Raw genomic sequence first — 20,232 nt, 5'->3', positions numbered from 1 at the left:
ATGGGGGTGAGAGAGAAGAACAAGGTCAATGGTTAATAGTGGCTGGTTCACTTTTTTGCAAGGGTTAGAGTGCACGTGAGTGTAACTGATATAAAGGGCACGCGCTGACATAAAGATTTATTCCTTCACACATGCTGTCTGCTCTTACTAAACTTTCCATGCAAATGATTTCCTCTCACTATTAATCCTCTGAAAGGGAGGTTACTTTAATTCATTTGTTTGCGGTCCAAAAACTTAAGATGCCCCTATTGTTTGACTTAAGTTTTCTGTGCTTGAAGGGAAAAGAGTAGGAGATGTGGGTAAAAGAAAATGAAATGCATGGAAATCCCCTTTTTTCTTCAGCCTGTGAAAACAATATCCAACTCTTAGTGTTGCTTAAAAATAATCCAGTTTTGGACTTCTGTATTGACTTGGCATTGTATTTGTGATAGCATTGATAAAATTATGTGGAAAAACAAGAAAGCCTTCTTTATGAAGGAGACATACTGAACTTGTTAACTGTCACCTCACTTTAGCTGAAGGTTCCTTGCTTTAAAGTCAAACATACTTTCCACATAACAATAGTACAAAACAGTGTTAAAATGCCAAAGACAGAAATTTGCTGTATAGTTCAGTGTTTGCACTTTTAATATTAAATGCAGGCATGCTGCTCTGAACATTTGTCTGGTTTTTGGTTTGCAAAGTCGTGTTGCAAAATAGGCGCTGTTGTTTATGTGCAAATACACATTCCCCTCTGAAGCAGGTGCAAGTTAAACCATCAGATCTTGCCTTGAAAAATACTTAATTTTTGCGGTATCTAAATGATTTGCCCTAAAGTTTCTTGTTCTTCTGTTTTATTTGGCCTGCATAATAATGTTTTGTGTTAGTCTACCTTTTCCTCTATGGTAACAAGTCTGTCCCTTGCTTAAAATGCCTATTGACTGATGACTGCTTTGAGGTGAAAAGTGTGGGAAAGGGTAGTTTGTAACATGGGAATATCTTTTAGATAAGAGTTTGAGCCTTGAGAGTAGGGATTAAAAACCTAAAGTTTGATTATTTTGTAGGGATGTACAGAACATAAGGAGAATATGTTGATGTAAACAGGGAAGAAAAGCTGTTAGAATCTGAATTTACTGACATGTGATGGGGTCCTGATTGGTTCAGAAGGATCTTTTAATATGAAAAGACAGGGTTAGTTTGTGAGTTGCTTGGTGGCAGTCTGTCCTCCTGAACTTCAAATAGTGTACCAAATGTACTTGTGAAGTGTAAGATTTCTTTATCGTGCTGCTTTTTCTTCATGGTCTCACAAGGACTTCTGTAGAAGTGAAATGAATGCCTGTGTCAGTTAAAGAGCAAACCTGATTTGCAGGTCTTGCCCCAGTGCAAGTAAGGTGAGGGAAAGAAAGAAGACAGATGGCTCCATTAAGAGTTTAGGAATTTGAATCTTGAGGTCTAATCTATGCTATAGCTCTAAAACATGAGACCATTGTATAATGTTTGGTTGCAGATATGTTTGGAATGTATGCAGCTGCTGGTTGGGAGAGCAGTTAGGATTAAATCTTTCTGTAAAATCAGAGTGTCATCTTTGAAGTTAATAGCTACTACTTCCTTATGCAGAAAATGACTGATCCTAAATCAAAACAGAACATGATTCTTGGTCTTCAACTGTTTGGAATTTAAAAAATTATGAATGAACAAACCAATGCTAATTTGAGGGGAGGAAAGGAAAGATAAAAATGTGCCTGGAAATCAGTTCTGGAGCTCAGTTTTTTAGGCTGTTAGTTAAAAATGTGATTACATAGTAGTTTGAAAAGAGTCTCAGCAGAAAACATTCTTGTATGGCTCCTAAATGGAAAAACAAGTGGTTACAGCCATTTCTTATTGATTTGTTCCTTGTTTATTCTTCCTCCCACAGCAGTTTCAGACTTTATTGTCAAAGGTCAAGCTCAGTTTGCTATGAAACCCAAATGCACATGTTTTTCAGTTAATCATTTACTTTAGCCTTCCTTTAAAGGTTCCTGAAGGCTTAACACTTCAAAATCTATAGCAGCAATATTTTGTCTAACACTACTTTAGAGCCTTTGTTTTAGCTTCTACTAACTTCAGCATTTATTCTCTCTAACTTTTTGAAATATGTAGAAGAGTTGCAGTCTCCCTAGTAGTAAGAGTTGTTGGCCTACAAGTACATCTTTAACTGTTTCAGGTTTATATTTTCTCCCCTGTTTGAAGAAAATTTTGTGATAGCTTCCCATGGTACTTGCTTTGTATTCACCATTACTATCCCTTTTGCTAAAGGGGAAGCCTACGAGAAAAAAAAAAAAGGCTACAACACTCTGCCTAAGCTTGTGTTAATACAGCAAGTGTAAGTCAGAAGGTACTTAAATAGTTGGCTAGTTGCAGTAGTGTGGGATGCTTTGTCAGTATATGAATACTCTTTCTTCCCTACTGTTCTGCTTTCCTGCTGCTTATGCACACAAGGAGTTACCTCAGTAGAAATTCTGAGCTTGTCTTGTTTTTTACACCTACAGGCACGCCGTGCTTGTACAGCAATGTTACAACATGTTGGCAAGTTTATGCTTCCTTCTGCCTTCTTCCATTAAATTCAACATGGCATACATGAACCCGGAGTAGCATTTTGGATGGTCAAGTGGCAATACACTGAAGAGATGCTATACCTAGGAACAGGAAAGCTTACAGCTATTGGCAAAATCTGGGACTTCAGTCTTTCATTCAGAATAAACTAATTCAAACTGCCTGATAATAATCTCATTAAAAAGCAGAGGTTGTGCTTTCATGCTTTGTGATATGGAAACAAGGTGTCTGTCTGTCTCTTTATAGGGATTCAGTGACTAATATTTAATGATTGGATTCAGATTCATAATAAAAACCATTATTTTTTCAGTAATAAGGTTATTCAATAGAAGGCTTTTTCCTCAGGGACAAGAAAAAAAGTGTTGGAGGGAAATCCCCCAGTGCCTTGTATTCCTGTTGGATACTTCCACTAGTTCCTGGTTCATAAATCTTCATGTGTTGACCATGATCTCAGAGTGTTTTATGGAAATCTGACTAAATCCTTTACAGATAATTCTGATTTCCAAAGCACATGAAAGATAGCCTTGGTGTCCAAAAGAGTTGGTATTTCCTTGCATTAAATTATTTTTGCCCTAAGTATTTCAGAATTTTCATTTAATTTAGAATTCAAAAAAATTTTTTGATAGTACTGCTTTAAGGGAGAGCCCAGCTCAGACATCTGCAAACTAAACACAGGAAGGTAAGCAAACTGAAAGCTGTAGTCATGTAACCCGAGTTCAGAGTATAGGATACTTCCTGTGGCAGCATTAGGTCATAAATTTATTTTTAGTCCTTAAACACATACTTTCTTTAATGGGATCAGCAGTTCTCTCTTGGATAGAAGAAGCGGTACACTTTTCACAGTAGGGATTCTAAGTGTGTCTGTACATGCGTTTTAACATCTGCTTTCCTTTTCCACTGACATATTGTTCTGGGATCTGTGGATTACTCAGTAATAGGAGCAGCACTGTGGAAACCAGTTGCTCTCCCTTTTGCACCCTTGGCTAGTGAAATTCCTTGCAATTCATGAGAATTTACTGAGCAGGTTTTGAAACAATTTTCACAGGCGGGTGTAAGTGAAGCATGTAGCGCAAGGTATTTGATGTTGTCTTTGGGTAGTGATAGGTTAGATAAAAATGGGGTGGCAGTTTCCAGGAGGCTGGAAGTTTCCAGAGGCTCTCAGAGGACATGGAAGGATGTTGGAATATTTGTTGAGTCTAATGGTTGTGTTGATCTGTTAGGTAACTAACATCTGCTGAGCAGTTCCCTCTTTTGGAAATGCTGGCTTTCCCTGGAGGAAAAAAAAAATAGTAGATAAAAGAGACTGTATCTGGAGCACCTTAGACAAAGGTTAACCCAGTGCTTCTGGGCACAAGGCAACAAGAATAATACAATACTGATGGAAAAATTGCATCAGCAGGAGGGAGATACAGTAGTTCTAAGCAATAAATTTCACATCTCTAATTTTAATAATAGGTCTCATATGATCTGCTTGTTAGGATCTATTTAGTTTAGAATTCAAGGATACCCTCAACTCCTTCCTGTTTTTTGGGGGGAAAAACAGTTTTAATACTATGACTAGGTTGGTGTTTTTTGGTTTTTTTTTTAACCTGAAGGAATTCGTATTGCTAACCGATTTTTTTTTTTTTTTTTTTTACTATTCTGAGGAACTGCTGCTGTGTAACATGATCTTTAGAATCCAGTTTTTCAAGAAGCAGGGGTTCAGAACACTACTGTTCCATAAATTATATGGAATAATTTGGGTTGGAGGAGACTCTCTGGTTACCTAGTCTGACACGCTTCACTCAAAGCCAGCCAAGTTAAAATACATTGGACCTCTGAGTTAGATCAGGTTGTTCAGTGTTGTCCAGTCAAGTTTTAAATACACCCAAGAAAGGAATTTCCACAACATTTTTGGGTCACACTTGCTAAAGTTTGACTACCTTTATGGTGGATTTTTTCATTACATCTAATTGGAATATGCTTTGTTGCAGTTTCAGTTGGGTTTTTGTCCCATTGCTGTACATGATTGAAAAGAAGATAGCTTTATATCTGTAATAATCATCTATTAGCTACGTGGAGGTGCCGATTAGATGCATTTTGAGCTGCATGTCTTCTGCATGCTGAACAAATTCAAACTCTAGTGTGTCCTCACACTGGAGTGTGTTGGTGGCTGACCACTAGACTTGCTGTGTTCTTCTGTTATTGCCGAGTGATTAATATGGCACATTAAATTCAGTTTATGTACGTGTCTCATGAGAAGAATTGTAATCCAAATAGGTGGTAAAAATAAAGGCATCTATACCTTCAGACATCATTAGCATTTGTAGGAAAATAAGGTCATGGATAGTTTTATAAACATTTACTCTGAAGCAGCTGCAATACAGAAAGAACAAAAAGAGGGGGGATAAAATGAAGTATAGTTAAAACATAGAGTCTGGGCAATAAATTGTTAGCACAGAAACTTATTATTAAATGCTGCACTGGCTACCTGGTCTCAGAAACAGTGGGATGTACTCAATATAAAGGGGCAAAGTACATCTTCTGTACAAAGACAGACTGAATCAAAAAGTTGCTTCATTTTGGAGAAAAAAATAGTATGAACAGATCTGATTAGGGCATATAAAATCATGGGTTTCAAGAGGAACCTCAGCAGGGATGACTAGTTCTTGTTTCTTATAGTGGAGGAATTATATATGAGTAAGTTCAAAGCCAAGGGGAGTTCCTTTTAGTGTGGTGCTGGTGCCTGAGCATGTTCTGTAACTGATTACAACAAAAGCAGAGAAGCCAAAGTAATATTGATGGAACTAAATGTTCTTGTTGAATAGTTAGATGCAACATTCTGCTTAGGCAGTTTCTAAGCTGCTTATTGCTGGATATTGGGAGGATGTAGGTAGGGAAAAAGCATGCTAGCCCTTTTTCCAGAGGTCTTTGTCCAAGTACTTTGTGGTGGTCAGAAACAGCATTATGGGCTAAATCAATCTTTGATCTACACAGCATTGCAAGTATCTTGTTGTTTTAAAAATTAAATGCCATATAAATGTGATTTAACAGGCAAAGCATTAATTAATACTAGCTGGAGACATGCAAATTATTTCCAGAAATAACTTTCAACACTACTTTTGTTTCCTCCAGAACAGAATCTCTCAAATTCTCAAATTATTCTCATAACAAATCTTTTTGTGGTAGCCAATCTTCTGCTTTGCTGAAGAGAATATCCATGTGTGTAAATGGCCATAATAAAACACAGGTCTTTTACCCATTACATATTTAAATTATGGAGTTTTTTGCTGTAAGAAGTTGTGGATGCTGAAAATACACCAGTGTTCCAGGGAAGCTTGGCAGTTCATGGAGGAGAAATTGCCAGAATATTGAAAATACAGTGGAAAAACAAGTAATGTCCAAATTTATATTTAAAGAAAAACAAATAATAATAGGCTTATGAAGTCTCTCAGTTATTAATGGTTTGAAGCTGGGAGAATACATACAGCTTCCTTATGCTTGCATAAATTGTAAATAATAACTTAGTGAAAGCTAAATATTATTCAAGCTTATTGAGCTTTTAGAAGTTGCTAAGTGCCTTTATTTTTCTTGCCTCATATTGCTTGTCTTCTGGACAGCAGCGTTTTGTTCCCTTTCTCAACCAGAACAATCTCAAGGGAAAATATTAAAAAAAAAAAAATCTTGAAGCTTGTTAAAGAATGAAGGGTGTTACTGCTGTGTTGAGCCAACCACTTGAAAGACACTTGAGGATAAAACTGCTAAGTTCCTAACTGTAATGCTTAGAAAAATTTGATTTTAAACAAGAATGTTTTGGACAAGTAGCCTTTATTTAAATTTATGCATGATCAAGCATTCCAATGGAACATGATAATAATGTTTTCGTTTTTGTTGTCCTGTAAATCCTAGTGCTTGACTCTAAAAAATGAACTAATAAATTTAATAGCTTGGTTTATAATTTGGCAGATGAATGTGTGTTGTGTAATCTGTGACAATGGGCATAATTCTGAGAATGCTCAGATATTAGATGCTATATTTATAGTAAAGGCACTATTTAAAATAAGGTTTAATTTTTAATGAGTCATGGTAGAACAGTAGCATATTTTTGGAGTGTGTGATATAGTTGCATTGCTGTAGACTTTTGAACACAAGAAATAATTAAAGAAATATCAGAATATATGTTGAGGTTTTCAGTGAACTGATTGGGGAAGAACATGTAGCTGTGACTTACATGTAAAAAAGTTTTGAGTTTTTTGTCATCCATTAGGTGTTTCAGTGGCACAGAACAGTTGCTCTCTGGTCTGATACTTTTATCTTAAGGATGACTACTATTCCATCTTCTAGGGAAGCCTGGGAATTGTTAAGTCTACAAAAAATTATATATTTTGAGGAGCTAATTCTTAATTTTCTGTGCCTTAAGGAATATTTAAGTCCTTAAAGTAGAAAAAGGTTTTTTTATAGTAATCAAAATGTTTTGTGTATGAATATGAATGCAGTTATATGTAGCAATTAGGTGCTGTATTAGTATCTGAATTAGCAGCTCTGGAATATGGCCAGCTTGTGCCAGGAAGGCAGCCAGTAGCCTGCAGGAGAAATACTTTAATTAATATGTAATAACTGCTCTAGAGAGCTCTCAGTATTCTGGCAAGCTACACTTGTAATTTCTTGTATTACTTAGGACAGTTGTAAAATCTGTTTGAAAAAATGTGGAAGTCAATTCAATATACATTTTTCATACTGCATGAGAAAGTGTGCTTGAAAACTTACTTAAATAAAGTGAGATCAAAAATTACTTGGATCTATTGAATGTATTTTAAAGAAACAAATTTCTTTATAAAATGAAGATATCACAGCAATAATTATTTGCATTAGGGAATTTAAATATTTACTCATGTACTGTTCTGTTTATTTTTGGTGTAAGGTTTCTTCACAAAGGAAGAACGGCAGTACATTTTCTCGATCTATGTATAGATGTGAATTTTAACTTCAAGAATATTCTTTTCAATAAATAATAAAGTTGTTCATACAAGACATGCCAACCATATCTCTAAATTACATTTCTGTAGGCTAATGAGAGCAACCTACTAACCTGAAGTAATAATTTAAAGGGCTCCAGTTTTCATTAGGTTGCAGCATGGTCTCCCACTTTTGCAGTGGGACTTACTCCCACATGACCATTCCATTCTGAAATGCTTCAGATAAGGCATCATCATTTATCTTAACTGTCTGTTGTGTTGAAAGCCAGTGGAAACCTTCTCTTTTAGGCTCTGCCCTGTTATTATTGTAATAATAAGAAGAGAGAATAAAATTATAAAAAAGGCATTGTTTTTTCATGGGTACCTGGAAGCATAAAGAGACAAAACCAATGTTTTGAGCTGAATGTCTTCACTTGAGCTTTTTATATTCCAATTATTTTATTAGCTGTCTAGGCCATTAAAAGACACTGTAAACCTTGACTTCACTAAGGAGAATGGAAATAAAATCACAGCCTGTAGCTGTAAATTAATTTAGTCTGTTACTTTATGCACACTACTGAAGCTTAGTTTTCATATGTCACCTTTCTTTGCCTGTTTTGTCTCCATGAATAGGGTCCATGTGAGATTGGATTCTCAAAATCAGTCATCTCTGGTGGGCTTGTTTCTTATCTGTTGCCTTTTTATCTTTTTGTACCTGGCCAGGAAGGTGGCAGGTGGTTCAACCATTCCTTGGTAACTTCATACCACTTGAAACTTGTGATGCATGCTTCTCAAGACTTGGCTGCCTCTTGACCTTGCAGGAGGGGGACTCTGTTTCTTCGTGCTGTCCTGCAAATCATGCAGAGGTGCTGAGGATGGTTCATGGTGGTGTAGCCACCATTTATTTGGGAAGGTGACAGGCTGAAATGGAGATCCTGTCCCTGCTGTTTGCAGTTTCCTTTGGACAGTAAAACTGCAGATTCACTCTGGGAAAGATAAGTAAAAGGATGAGGAGTCTTGTAGAAGTTGGACTTCTTAGAAGCTTTGTAACTGGCTGTATGAGAGCATCTCCTCCTTCAGAATCCTGTTTACAAACTGGTTTGTATAATGTCTTGTCCCATCAGTAGCCTTTAGGGGACAGATATCAGAGGAGTTATGTCCTGCCACACCCAAGGTGCTCTTGAGCATTCCTCAAATGCAGGGAAGGACTAGACCTTTCATTAACTTGGTCTTTGCCATTCAAGCAGTGTCAGAGGATCTTTGCTCTACCTACTGTCTTATGCTGTCCCTTCATACAGCTTGAGGTTTTGCTGCAGAGGTGCAAGGCTGGCAGGGCTATCATGTATGGGGTAGTCCTACACAAGAAATGGCCATAAAAGCACCTCACTCTTTAGATTGTGTCTTGAAACTCTATTATTTTGTCACATGATCAAAAAATCCCAGTAACACTCATCCCTCCCTCCCTCCCTTCCCCAAACAGGCCATGGTTTGTTGAAAGCATTGTTTGCCCTAAAATAAAGGTTTTGTTACTTGTACTCATTTCTGGTTATCTCTAGCTATCTATTCTCTTGTCTTTCATATACTTGTAAACTCCTGGAAGAAATGAGTTTTTGCTTGTTGGCTTCTTTTGCTGTCTTTAGTGCCTTGCATGATGAGGTTTTAGACAATGTGGAGGGTTCATTGGCACTTCAACTGCATATCTCCTAAGCCTTGGTAGTGATAGATCTTCTTGCAGATATACTTCATTTAGTCCTGTGGTTATATGCTTTTCCAGATAATTTTATTTGCGTTCATCACTGAATAACAATTGTTAGCTATGTTTTTAGGAAAAATATTCTAAACAAAATTTCAATTACACAAATTTAAAACTCTTTCCGATTGAAAGAATTGTCCTGTCTTCTGTACAATTAGAAATGAAATGAAAGTATTTTTTTCCAATTAATTAGTTTTGAATTAGCAGCTTTTCCCACTTCCTGTTCAGACCTTCAGACCGTTTGTGGTTTTTGTTTGTTTTTTTTTTTTTTTTTTTTTTTTCTCCCATATAGGCTGGGACATTTCCAATATATATGCTACTATACATATGAAAAATATTAGTTGTGACTATTAGTTGTGCTAAAAAAACCCACTTGAGGCTGAAACTATAGTGAACTCACCTGAATTGGATCTGAATTATCTAATAAACCAAGTCCAGTTTTCACAATGTCTGTAAAGCTCAGGTAGTGTCAAAAGTAGTGACATTATGGATAGAAGTTTACTAACTCAAGTTTGTTTAGTCTAAAGTAAAATCACATTCCTAATGTTTGTATTACGGTCTGAAAGCCTATTGATTACTCATTATTGATGTTCAGTATAATCTACATCTAGTAATGAAGTTTTAAAATTATTAATCTTTTCTCAGCAAATGTACCTGTACCTGTTCAGGTCCAGCATTAAGTCAGGTGAAATGAACTAACTTATGTCAGAATGGATATGGATCCTCAAAGGTAGTCATCTTTAATGGCCTAGGCATCAGTTTGAATATTAGGTTAGTTACTAGACAAATATCTGTGTGTTTATAAACAAAAAAGTAGAAGTTATAGCTACAAAAAAGTTAATTGAATTCTTTGAGATGATGAAATCTAAATTAGTTGATTATGTAAATTTTTAGGCTTTTTTTTAACATGCTAAGTAAATACATTTTAAGATGTAATAACATGTTTTTAAAATAGTTACCCAGTTGCTACCCAGCTTTAGTTCAGCAACGTAAAGTCCTAGGTGAAAACAAATATTAACTGAAAGCTGAAATAACTTGGTTTCTAAAATGTTGTCTTTTTTATTTTTTTTTATTTTGCAGCATGGGTGAGCTCTCTTTCTATGGGAATGGTCTTCTTCTGCTCCCCAATAGTCAGCATATTCACAGACCTGTTTGGTTGTCGAAAAGTAGCTGTTATTGGAGCTGCAGTAGGGCTTGTTGGACTCCTTTCAAGTTCTTTTGTAAGGTAAAAAACTTAAATTCATAACTTTCAAAGTATTTTATCAGTTTCTTTAGTGTTGTAATGTTGATCTAATCCACAGAAGGCTTAAACAGTGCTACTTTATATTATCTTTAGGAAACTTGATTTATTTGGGTTTGGTTTTGTCTGTCAAATTATGACTTATGAACTTTCAGCTTCAAAAGTATTTTTAAAAACATGTTTATAAATAACATTATTTAACAAGCACCACTATGTATAAATATATCAACAGTAAGACTAGTGCTATAAGATCAACAGCATTGTCTAGGATAAACTTATATATTTACTTGATATACATTTTTTTTAACAGGTACATAAACATTGTTGCTGTCTTCCCTTCCTGCTCTGTCCCTGTAATTTCCTTTTGAAATAGTTTTAGTGGTGATAAAAACACAGTAGGAAGCTGTTGAAATTCTAGTGAGATTGGATATTTTCTTCTGTTCTTGCTGGTCCAATTGCCAAACACGGAGATAGAGAAAACCTTCATATATTGAGTATATTTAAAGCTGATTTGTTTTGGTTTTTTTCTTCTAGTTTACAATTAATTTGTATGTTTCTTTTCACTTTTTCATTTGCATGTAACTTCGTCAGAGTAAATCTTAAGAAATTCAAGAGCAACTGATTTGTTGCATGTACCCTGTAGAAGATGAGGAAACAGGAAATTACTTAGTTTAGTCACTGTCAGAAATGGGTTAGTAAAGGCAGGGTGTAAAGAGTAGCAGGAAAATAATTAAGTTACCTCTAGTTCTCAGACGATTTTTTCCTCCGCACCCTTAGCAGAATAAACATAGGAACAATCAAGCTACATTCAGAAGATCTTTCCACTTAGGTGTAAATGTATTTACACAGGCAAAAAGCTTGTGAAAATGTCTTTTCTGTGCTTGTACTCTGAATCAGATGGATGTGAGCTGCTGTGATTTGAATGGTTGATCCTGGTGCACATATTTGGCACAATTCATTTTATTAAACAAACAAGTAAACCCCCCACTTCTTGATATGTTTTAAGAAGCTTCTTACGAAATGTGAGATAAAAGCTAAAGGATGTCTTGGAAAAGTCTTTCTTCTGCCTTGCTTCCCAGTAGTATGTTGAGTGATGAATACTAAACCACACTAGTCTAGATAAAGATCATTCTTGTGTTTGATACCCACTGTAACAAGGGCACAGAAGAGACATGCAAGAGCAAGTTGTTTTGTAAAGACTTTGCAAATATTTCAGCTTAACTAAACTTTGAAGAGCACTTTCAGAGGTGAATTTTTGTAAGAGTACATGCCAGGTTGATGTGCATACTTGGTGTTTCATTATGTTACTCACACTAAAGTGATTTATGACCGTGATGTTATCATTTCATTAAAGGAGTATAGTTCAGATAGAGAAGTCAGTGTTCTACAAGTAAAATATTGTAAAGCAGACAAATGTCACTATGATCTACTGCTTTTGCATTGCACTAATTTCTTAATATAAATCCTATGTCTTAGGAAATTGAGATGTTTATAATGCAGGACAGTATTTTAATATGCATGGTATGCTGCAGACTCTTTGAGTGAATTTACATATGGAAGCACAAGTTCACTGTCTTCACTGTATGATGTTGCTCCTCTCATTTTGTAACTTCTGGTTTTATATCTCCTGGTTAATTTCCATTAATAAAGGTAATAAGTCCCCCTTATGTTGTTTCTGCTAGCTTATGTTGTGTATCATCCATTTCAGAAATTGATAGTTTAATATAAAAAGTGACAATACTATGTTACACAAATAATTATTTTTAGAATTTAGAATTCCTGGGGTTAGATCTTGGTTAGCCAAATACTCTTTTCTGAGAAGTTCTTTAATTGCATAGGACGTTTGTGGAATCTATTTTATTACACAGGGGTTCTGGCAGATTGCAGCACTACATAAAACATTCATACTTTTTAAAAAAAGTTAAACATTAAAAATATTAGTGTTTTCCAGAAGTGCTATAAATGTAGATGGTAACTGATAAAACAAGGGATGAGTGTTCATTGTAAACACAGCATTAAAAAATTATATAAACTCTCATGTGCCACCTCAGAAAGCTCACATAAAATTGCTTGCATCCTGCCTCCATCTAAATGTTAAAAAATGTTTCTTTCACTAACTAATACTACAACACTAATTATACTGATTAATAATTATAATTAATTGCACTAATTATACTAATGCTGTTACTTCATACTTTTAACATCTTTTAAATCTTGCACAAGTACTTTTTATTGATGTCACATGTTTGTGACCAATTACAATTTCTTTGCTTTATTTCACTTGTTGAGTAAATGGTAATAGTAGTGAACTTTATGATGAAGGCCCACCTTACTATAAGATGAAATGAATTCCTTATTAACAATTTTTTTAGTTCTTTCTTAGCATATTCAATATATGTATCAAAACACTGAATTTAAAATATTTATTCTAAAGGAGACTATTTGTCAAAAAAAGTTAATACCTAAAGAGTCTAAAATTTACTAACATATTACATTATGAAATTTTTGTAATCAGTATTTAAATATTATATTTTTCAGTATTAATGATGTTTGCCACATTTGTTACCTTATTTTCTTAACAAATTGCTTATTTGATTTTTCTGGGTTCATGAGGAGAGTTCAGTATTACATTTGAACTCCTAGCACAGTGAAGAAATGTAGAAATCAAAACAGTACCATTTTCTTTGGGAGAAAAAAAAATCCAAAAACCCAGCAATGGCTGAACTTACATTTTGCTTATTTGCCCTGACAAGGATTTTTAAAACTTTTTTGAGCCACACTATTTGATGTATTTATAATTGAGTGTAAGTTTTCTTTTTTTACCTGTTCAGTGAATTCTTTGAAATTTTTCAGTGGAAGGAGATAGAATAGTTGCTGAATTAATCTTATACAGTGCTATTCAACTATGAGTATATACAAACTCTTATTTACAGTAGTGACTTATATTGATTGATTGATTGTGAAACTGTTTTGTTGTCACATCCACTGCCTTACCAACCACTAATGATTTGTTCTTTTCTTTTGGTACAGCACCATTGAACCTCTGTATTTCACCTATGGGATCCTGTTTGCCTGTGGCTGCTCGTTTGCCTACCAGCCATCCCTGGTCATTCTCGGGCACTACTTCAAGAAGCGCCTTGGACTCGTGAATGGCATTGTCACCGCGGGCAGCAGCTTGTTCACAGTGTCACTGCCCTTCCTCCTGAAGGTCCTCATCGACTCTGTCAACCTGTTCAACACCTTGAGGGTCCTTTGCATCCTTATGTTTGTTCTGTTCCTGGCTGGATTTACATACAAACCTCTTGTTCCCAACACCAAAGACAAGGAGGGAGGAAAGAAGGGAAAATTCAAATTACCTCCTGCGAAAAAGATTTGCAACTTCTCAGTTTTCAAAGTTCTCAGTTACCGAATCTGGGCTTTAGGGATTCCAGCTGCACTTTTTGGATACTTTGTGCCTTATGTTCACTTGGTAAGTGCACATTTCTTCCTAGGTGTGATGTGTTTGGAAACTATACATACTTGCCTTTGTGTTATTGATTAAGAAACAATTGGTGATCGGAAGCCAGATTTAAATTGCAAGTTGTGTTGGGGAGAAACACAAAATTAATTTGGATATTGTCTTATTAAAAGAGTGCTTTAATCAGAAGTACTAGTTAAGTCAGTTGAAATCTTTGTTCTTTGTTAAAGTATTTTAAACCTTGCATTGAGACCAATGAAAAGAGAGATTTGAAAAATATACTATACTATTCCAAAGAGAATTCTTTATTTTGGTACTCAGATGCATACATTGCCAATGCCACTTAGGTGTTTTAGGTGCAGTATCAAAGGAGTAAATGACAGGAAACATTGGAAGTGTAAATTTTGTTCCTATGTATTGAGATTTGTTAAAGTGTCAATTGTTAGGATCTATTGTATTGATGTTTTAGGTTTATTGAAAACAAAATACATGGATTTTTCTGTCTCTCAAACTTCAGCCTTCTAGTTTACTAGTTTAGCATTCATGTAACTGCTCCTCTTACCCTGTTCCTCCCAGCTGCCAGGTGAACTGTGTTTTATTGCTGTCTACAGCAGCTGATGGAGCTTTGGCTTCTGGGGGATGGGGAAGATGTCAATTAGCCATTTCCTGTACATGTGCTAGAGTTGTTTCCCTAGCAGTTTTGTTTTTTTTTTCCTGTAGCATACTACTAAACTAAGAAATTCAGATGCAACTGGGAGATGCATTGATTTGTATCAGGCTGGCTAATGCACATTGCACAGCTTAAATGGTGAATTATTCTTGAAGAGCTTACTGGTGGTGCTCTCTTAACTGAAGTGGTGTAAACCAAAATGCTTAGAAGGGAAAGTGGGGAAAAGCTCACAGTCTCCAATGAGATGCTGCTTTGAGACCATTACACATCCTCATATTAAGAGTATTTGATAGAGCTTGAGCTAGTAGAACTCACTATGAAAACAGAAGGGTCATTTTAATATTCATTATTCACCCATGATAGAACAGTAAAATTAATGGTAATAAATATCTTTACTCCTGTAAAAAAAAATCTTCAGTGGTTGGCAGACAGAGGCTTTGTATGCCTCCTTTGAGAGGGGAAGCTTCAGCTCTTAGTCAAACTTGGACTGAATAGTTCTTGTCAAAACCCCTCCCTGAAACCCACAAGTTTTCATTTTAATTTACTTTTATATAAATATTCAATTTTACTTAAAGTTCCTGTGGATCTGAATAAATCGGTGTTTATGAAGGCACAGCATGGATTGTGCCCTTCAGCACAGATACTTCAGCTCAAGTAGATAGCTCTGGATGTTTTTTATCCTAGTTTTTGTCTGCTTTTGATAAAAAAGCCACACTTTGTGTACCCCCAGAAGTACACAAAAGTGTGTACTTACAAGTAAGTCAATGGCTATAAGAAAAAAATAAGGTTTTTCACTGGTAGATCTACCAAACCAGAGACTAGTGTCCTCAGCTTTTGAAAATGAAAGTTACTATTATTTCACTGTTTATTGTATTTTTAAAACTGGAAAAGGGATGTGATCTTTAGACAAGTGACAGTTTTTGTTATATTAAAATTCTTGAATTTTTCCTGGTGTTAGGTGTGGCTGACACCAGCCAGACTGCTAGAGACGGATGCTGGTTACAAGTGCCCTAATAAAAAAATACTAACACAGTAAATGTCATGGCCTCTGACCTGGTACCTGTACTCACCAAGCCCCAGTTTTCCCACCTGGAAAGACAGCTTCTGCCAGAATGGCTATGTTTGACCAAGTCATGAAGCACAGATGGCACCGTGGCAGTCTGGGGTCCTTGTGTGTCGCTGCTTGGCCCATAGTGGCTGGGTGCTGCTGCCTGGGTGTGCTGCAGTCACGGTCTGGAGTCCTTGTCTGCCAGCCTGGCACTGCTCAGGAGCTCCTGAGGTTCCAGCCAGGGTCTCTCTGTGCTTCTGTGCCATCCCTGGTCTCTGTTCGTGCCTCTTGCATTTTCTGAAGCCTGTTGGAGAGGAGAATACATGCTGTGACCCCTGTAGTAAAAAAGAAGTAAAAACTTTTTTGGGCTTTGAAGTAACAGAACTAGCCAAGTCTTTGCAAATTGAACTCTTTGCACTGTATTTGCCATGTGAAGTAAAAGCTGTTAAAACCAAAGAAACAACCTGCTCATTAAGTAGGCTCTAATTTAAAATTAAATGCACTAACAAACTGATTATATGGCATACTAGGTAGGAGCTGGTAACTCTTGCCAGCTCCTTGACATGAATCCTGACTGGTAGGCATCAGATTCCTTTTGGCTCTTGCTGGGGAGAACCAAAAGGGAGAGCTTTTCTTATCCCCATTTAATTGGTGTCAAATTCCATTGATAGGTGTTCCATTACATGTATCTTGGGAATTGGGTTGAGATGAAGACTATAAATAAGTTTTGACCTAAGTTTATTATATACTTTCAGCATTAATTGAGATTGTTGAAGAACTAACTGATAAGTCATAAGATTACTAAATCAAATGGTTGTTATTCCTCTGTTTTAAAATCAGTCCAAATTAGTGACTGAGATTTTATTTTTTTTGGTGCCTCTCTAAAATAGGCAGACAGACAAGTAAAATCCTTGCTTAGTCTATTTTGGTTTAAATTGTGAATTCATAACAGCAATCTTTAGAATCAGTGGAAAATGCTCATTCCAAGTGTTTTTACTAAGGACCGTCTCACAAGGAAATGAAGTATATTTGAGAGAAAGTATACCTAATCTCTGTGCCACTTTTCCTGTGCTTGTTTTGATAATAAACAGAGAACCTCTTTTTTTCGGCAGTCTGATGTTAAGGTCTTGGTGTTGTTCTCTTACCCTTAAAAAATATTTACTCAATCAGGATCATGCATTCTTAATTCTGAGGAGCTTGTTAGGTCATTTCTGTTAAAATTTGATACAAGGTCACATGCTCGGTAGCTTACAAGATGTGGCTGCCTTTTGTGCTTTATTTAGCTGAGTGAAAAGAAATACTGCTTAAAATGGATGTTGTCACTGCCTGGTGTTCTCTAAGCAGTGACTGAAGTCATTGCCAGGTTTCAGTATGAATTTAGGAAAATAATAATTATGACACAAAAAGGGGCCCAGTATTGTGTTATTTTGATATAGCAATATTCAGCTACTATGAGGAGTACTGCTGGGACTGGTAATATCATCTTAATACTTTCAGTGCAGTGGTTCAGTCCTGTAGCAATTTGTCTTTGGGTGTTTACAAGTATGGTTTGATTTAGCAGTTACTTTTATTAAATGCCTCTTGCTAATGATGGGTCCTGCCTTATTTATAGTATTTGACACCTTGCAGGATGAAAACCTGAATTTAACAACCAAGTAGTTGAAAAAAAAAGTACACATATTTATGTACTTTTTAAAAAAGCAACTGGATAGTAGATCATGCAATAAAAACGTGTCTTGATAGAGTTTACCTTTCCAAGTTTAAATATTTGTTATGAAGAAAATACTCCTAAAGAATGACTAGATATGTTTGAAAATTAGGCTTGTGGTTTAAATGTGCTGCAGGCTTATATACAAAGCTATCCATTAATTGATCTGTGAAAATGTGAAAGTTCCCATGATACTACCTGTCCTCTTTAAAACTTCAGAGTAGCTCAGGGAAAATATTTCAGTATTTCTCACCTTGCTTTGCTGCCTGTTTATTTACTGTGTAGATCTGACTTTTCCTTTTGATGCTTATTCATGCTTATGTTCCACAAGGGGTACATACTTGCATATGTAGATATTTTTGGTTAGCAGTAGCTATGTGGAGTGTATGTGTTCTGTGTGTTTGCTTCATGTTTAAGAGATGAAAAAATGGCTTGTGTCCGACCATTTTTTCCAACAACTTGCTTAGGGCAATCTGTCTTGGTAGGCAAACAAGTACTGGATTTAATGTCCTCCATAGATGCTGAAGATTCAGTGCTTCATTGCGTCTCTGAAATCTACATGTGCCAGGAATAGTCTTATCTAGACCTCCAGAGAACAGGAAAGTGAGTGTGCAGACCTAATGCTTAGGGAAAAATTAGGTAGATACTTCTGCTGAGAAACAAATCGTCACCTTGGACTCTGCTCCAAGATTCTTGGAAAAGAAAATTCATTCTCAAAATGAAAAGAAAAGACGCTTCCAAGCAGTTTTATTCACAGTAGAGTCATGAAGCTGGTTAGAGTTGCTGTAGAGTAGTACATGTTAGTCAAAAGAACTTTTTCATGCATATAAACAAATTCATTTTCTTGGCTGCATCACAAAATCAGACAACTTGGATAAATATTAGTCTGTCCTCTGGGTGGTTGTATCTGTCTCCAAATTTTGTGTTTGTCACTTTGAAGTTGCGGAGTCTAGTGCTAATGCCCACAATGTCTGTCCTTGGACAAAAAGACAGTGCTCACTGCTGGTCTGTTTCCTATCATTTGCTGGAACATTCATTTTGTTCCTGCTCTTTAGATAAGCAAAGTAGTCTTTTTTGCTTTAGAAACATAATTAACAGGAGGACTTGCTGATACAGATTAGAGCTGATGAAGACTTTTTTGCCAGATTTGATTCCTCTCCCCCTGCCCTCTGATCTGTAGTGCAAGTTCTGTGTCTTTTGTGTGATTTAACTGTTCTACAGCTACTTTAGCATCTTGGAGTACCTTTTTAAATCGAGCCTTAAGGATGACTCGGCCTTCAGCCCTGTTCTTTATGAGCCACCTATTTTGGCTAAATGGCTGCCCATTTCTCATTCTCTTTCAGTGATGTGCCTTGTTTTTGTTAATGAGAGATCAGATTCTGCTGTGCAAATTCAGTGTGTTTTGAACCTTTGCTCCCTAAAATATGTGCCAATAAAAACGGTTGTCTTGTGCAATCAGCTTGGAAAAATGAAGAGCCAAGTTCTTGTGAGATCGTCTGTAGTTACAGCTTTCATAGGAACGTGTCTGAAAATCTTGCTTTGTAATTTGAAAGCTGTATTTACTTCCATATACTCTGGAAGTTTCTAAAACTTACTCAGGACAACACATTTTATCTATTTTGCCTGTTAAGAAAAATTGACATTTTTCACTTGTAAACTGCTCCCTCCTCAGGCAAAAGCTTTGGGTCGTTAGGAAGAATTATACTGGAAAAATATAAAGGGGGTATAGAAACCACCTAGGACTGTTCAGACAGATCTGAGCTACTGGGATAAGCTATGATAGGATGAATCTCACTGCAGTTTTTGATGTCCTGCCCAGCAAGACCTCAGTCATCATCCATAACTTTTATTACAAATATTTCTGTAACTCTTCAAGCCTCCCTTGAGGGGGAAACACACTGATGTTGTGCTCCCTAAGTGTTGTTAGATATGACATCTCTAAATGACATCTCCTCATTTGAGAAATGAGTGTTTTTGCTTCTCCCCTTGTCCACAGACAGTGGCAGTGGCTCTGTGTTCTCTGCAGTGGGAGACTTGCCCAAGGAGCTATAGTAGAAAGGATTTACCTTGCAGTATGTGAAGCTGTTCAAGTTTTGCATTGTGTGTAAAGTCATAATCCTACACCTCTCTCCTCCTTTTAATTCTTAACACCCCTGGATTTCACGGTGAAGACAAATGGAAGCACAGAGATAAATGTTTTCCTCTGTCTGAGGGCAGAACATGGTGAAGAGTCTGGTGTGTACTCTAAGGACTTTAGTAACCAAAAATCTCTAATGTACAAACTCTGCATATCCACAGTAAAGTGCATACACATAAGACATTTTGTAAGGCAATAACACATCAATTCTTGTAAGGTAAGTACTGTCTGTTTTGTGAATCACTTGTATTATGTCGTAAATTTGCTACCTCTAGAATGTTGTGTAAAATAATGCTGAATATCCAGTGGGTGTTTCTGGACTCAAACTGGAAGAAACCAGTCTCCATCACTCCATTCACTTGTTTTTATGGGCTGCTGTTCAAGAAACCTCTTCATTTCTTCAGATCTCCTACATCAGTCAGTTGTCTGGTCTACCGTGTCTTTTATTTCCCAGAATCTGCAGTTAGTCTTGTAATGGTAGGAAAGTATCCTTTAAATTATGTCCAGTACTAACCATAACTGTGTCAAACAAATTTCTCTACACTGTAGGTGTTATAAAAAAGCTAAAACTAGGTATAGCTGTCAGTTTTAGCACTATTACCTTTCTCATCCACTTAATCTATCATGTTTCTTTCTTCAATGGAAGACTAACAAGACAGTGGTTTTGTAAAGGTCTGATGTAATTATTAAGCACTTTTCACAGCACATATCTCT

At 36.1% G+C, this 20,232-nt stretch overlaps 1 protein-coding gene across 1 annotated transcript in view; it reads left to right on the top strand.

The window, feature by feature from the left end:
• SLC16A10 (solute carrier family 16 member 10) overlaps nt 1–20,232 on the top strand; it is a 61,986-nt gene that overhangs the window by 29,238 nt on the left and 12,516 nt on the right. Inside the window, exons 2-3 of the mRNA XM_021555498.2 lie at nt 10,339–10,483; nt 13,529–13,967. Coding sequence (XP_021411173.2) covers nt 10,339–10,483; nt 13,529–13,967 — 584 coding nt within the window. The remainder of the gene's footprint in view (nt 1–10,338; nt 10,484–13,528; nt 13,968–20,232) is intronic.

This window comes from Lonchura striata, chromosome 3, assembly GCF_046129695.1.
Source record: "Lonchura striata isolate bLonStr1 chromosome 3, bLonStr1.mat, whole genome shotgun sequence".
Taxonomy (NCBI): Eukaryota; Metazoa; Chordata; class Aves; order Passeriformes; family Estrildidae; genus Lonchura; species Lonchura striata.
Note: the sequence above shows the minus strand (reverse complement) of the source record. Positions and strands in the feature narration are given on the sequence as shown.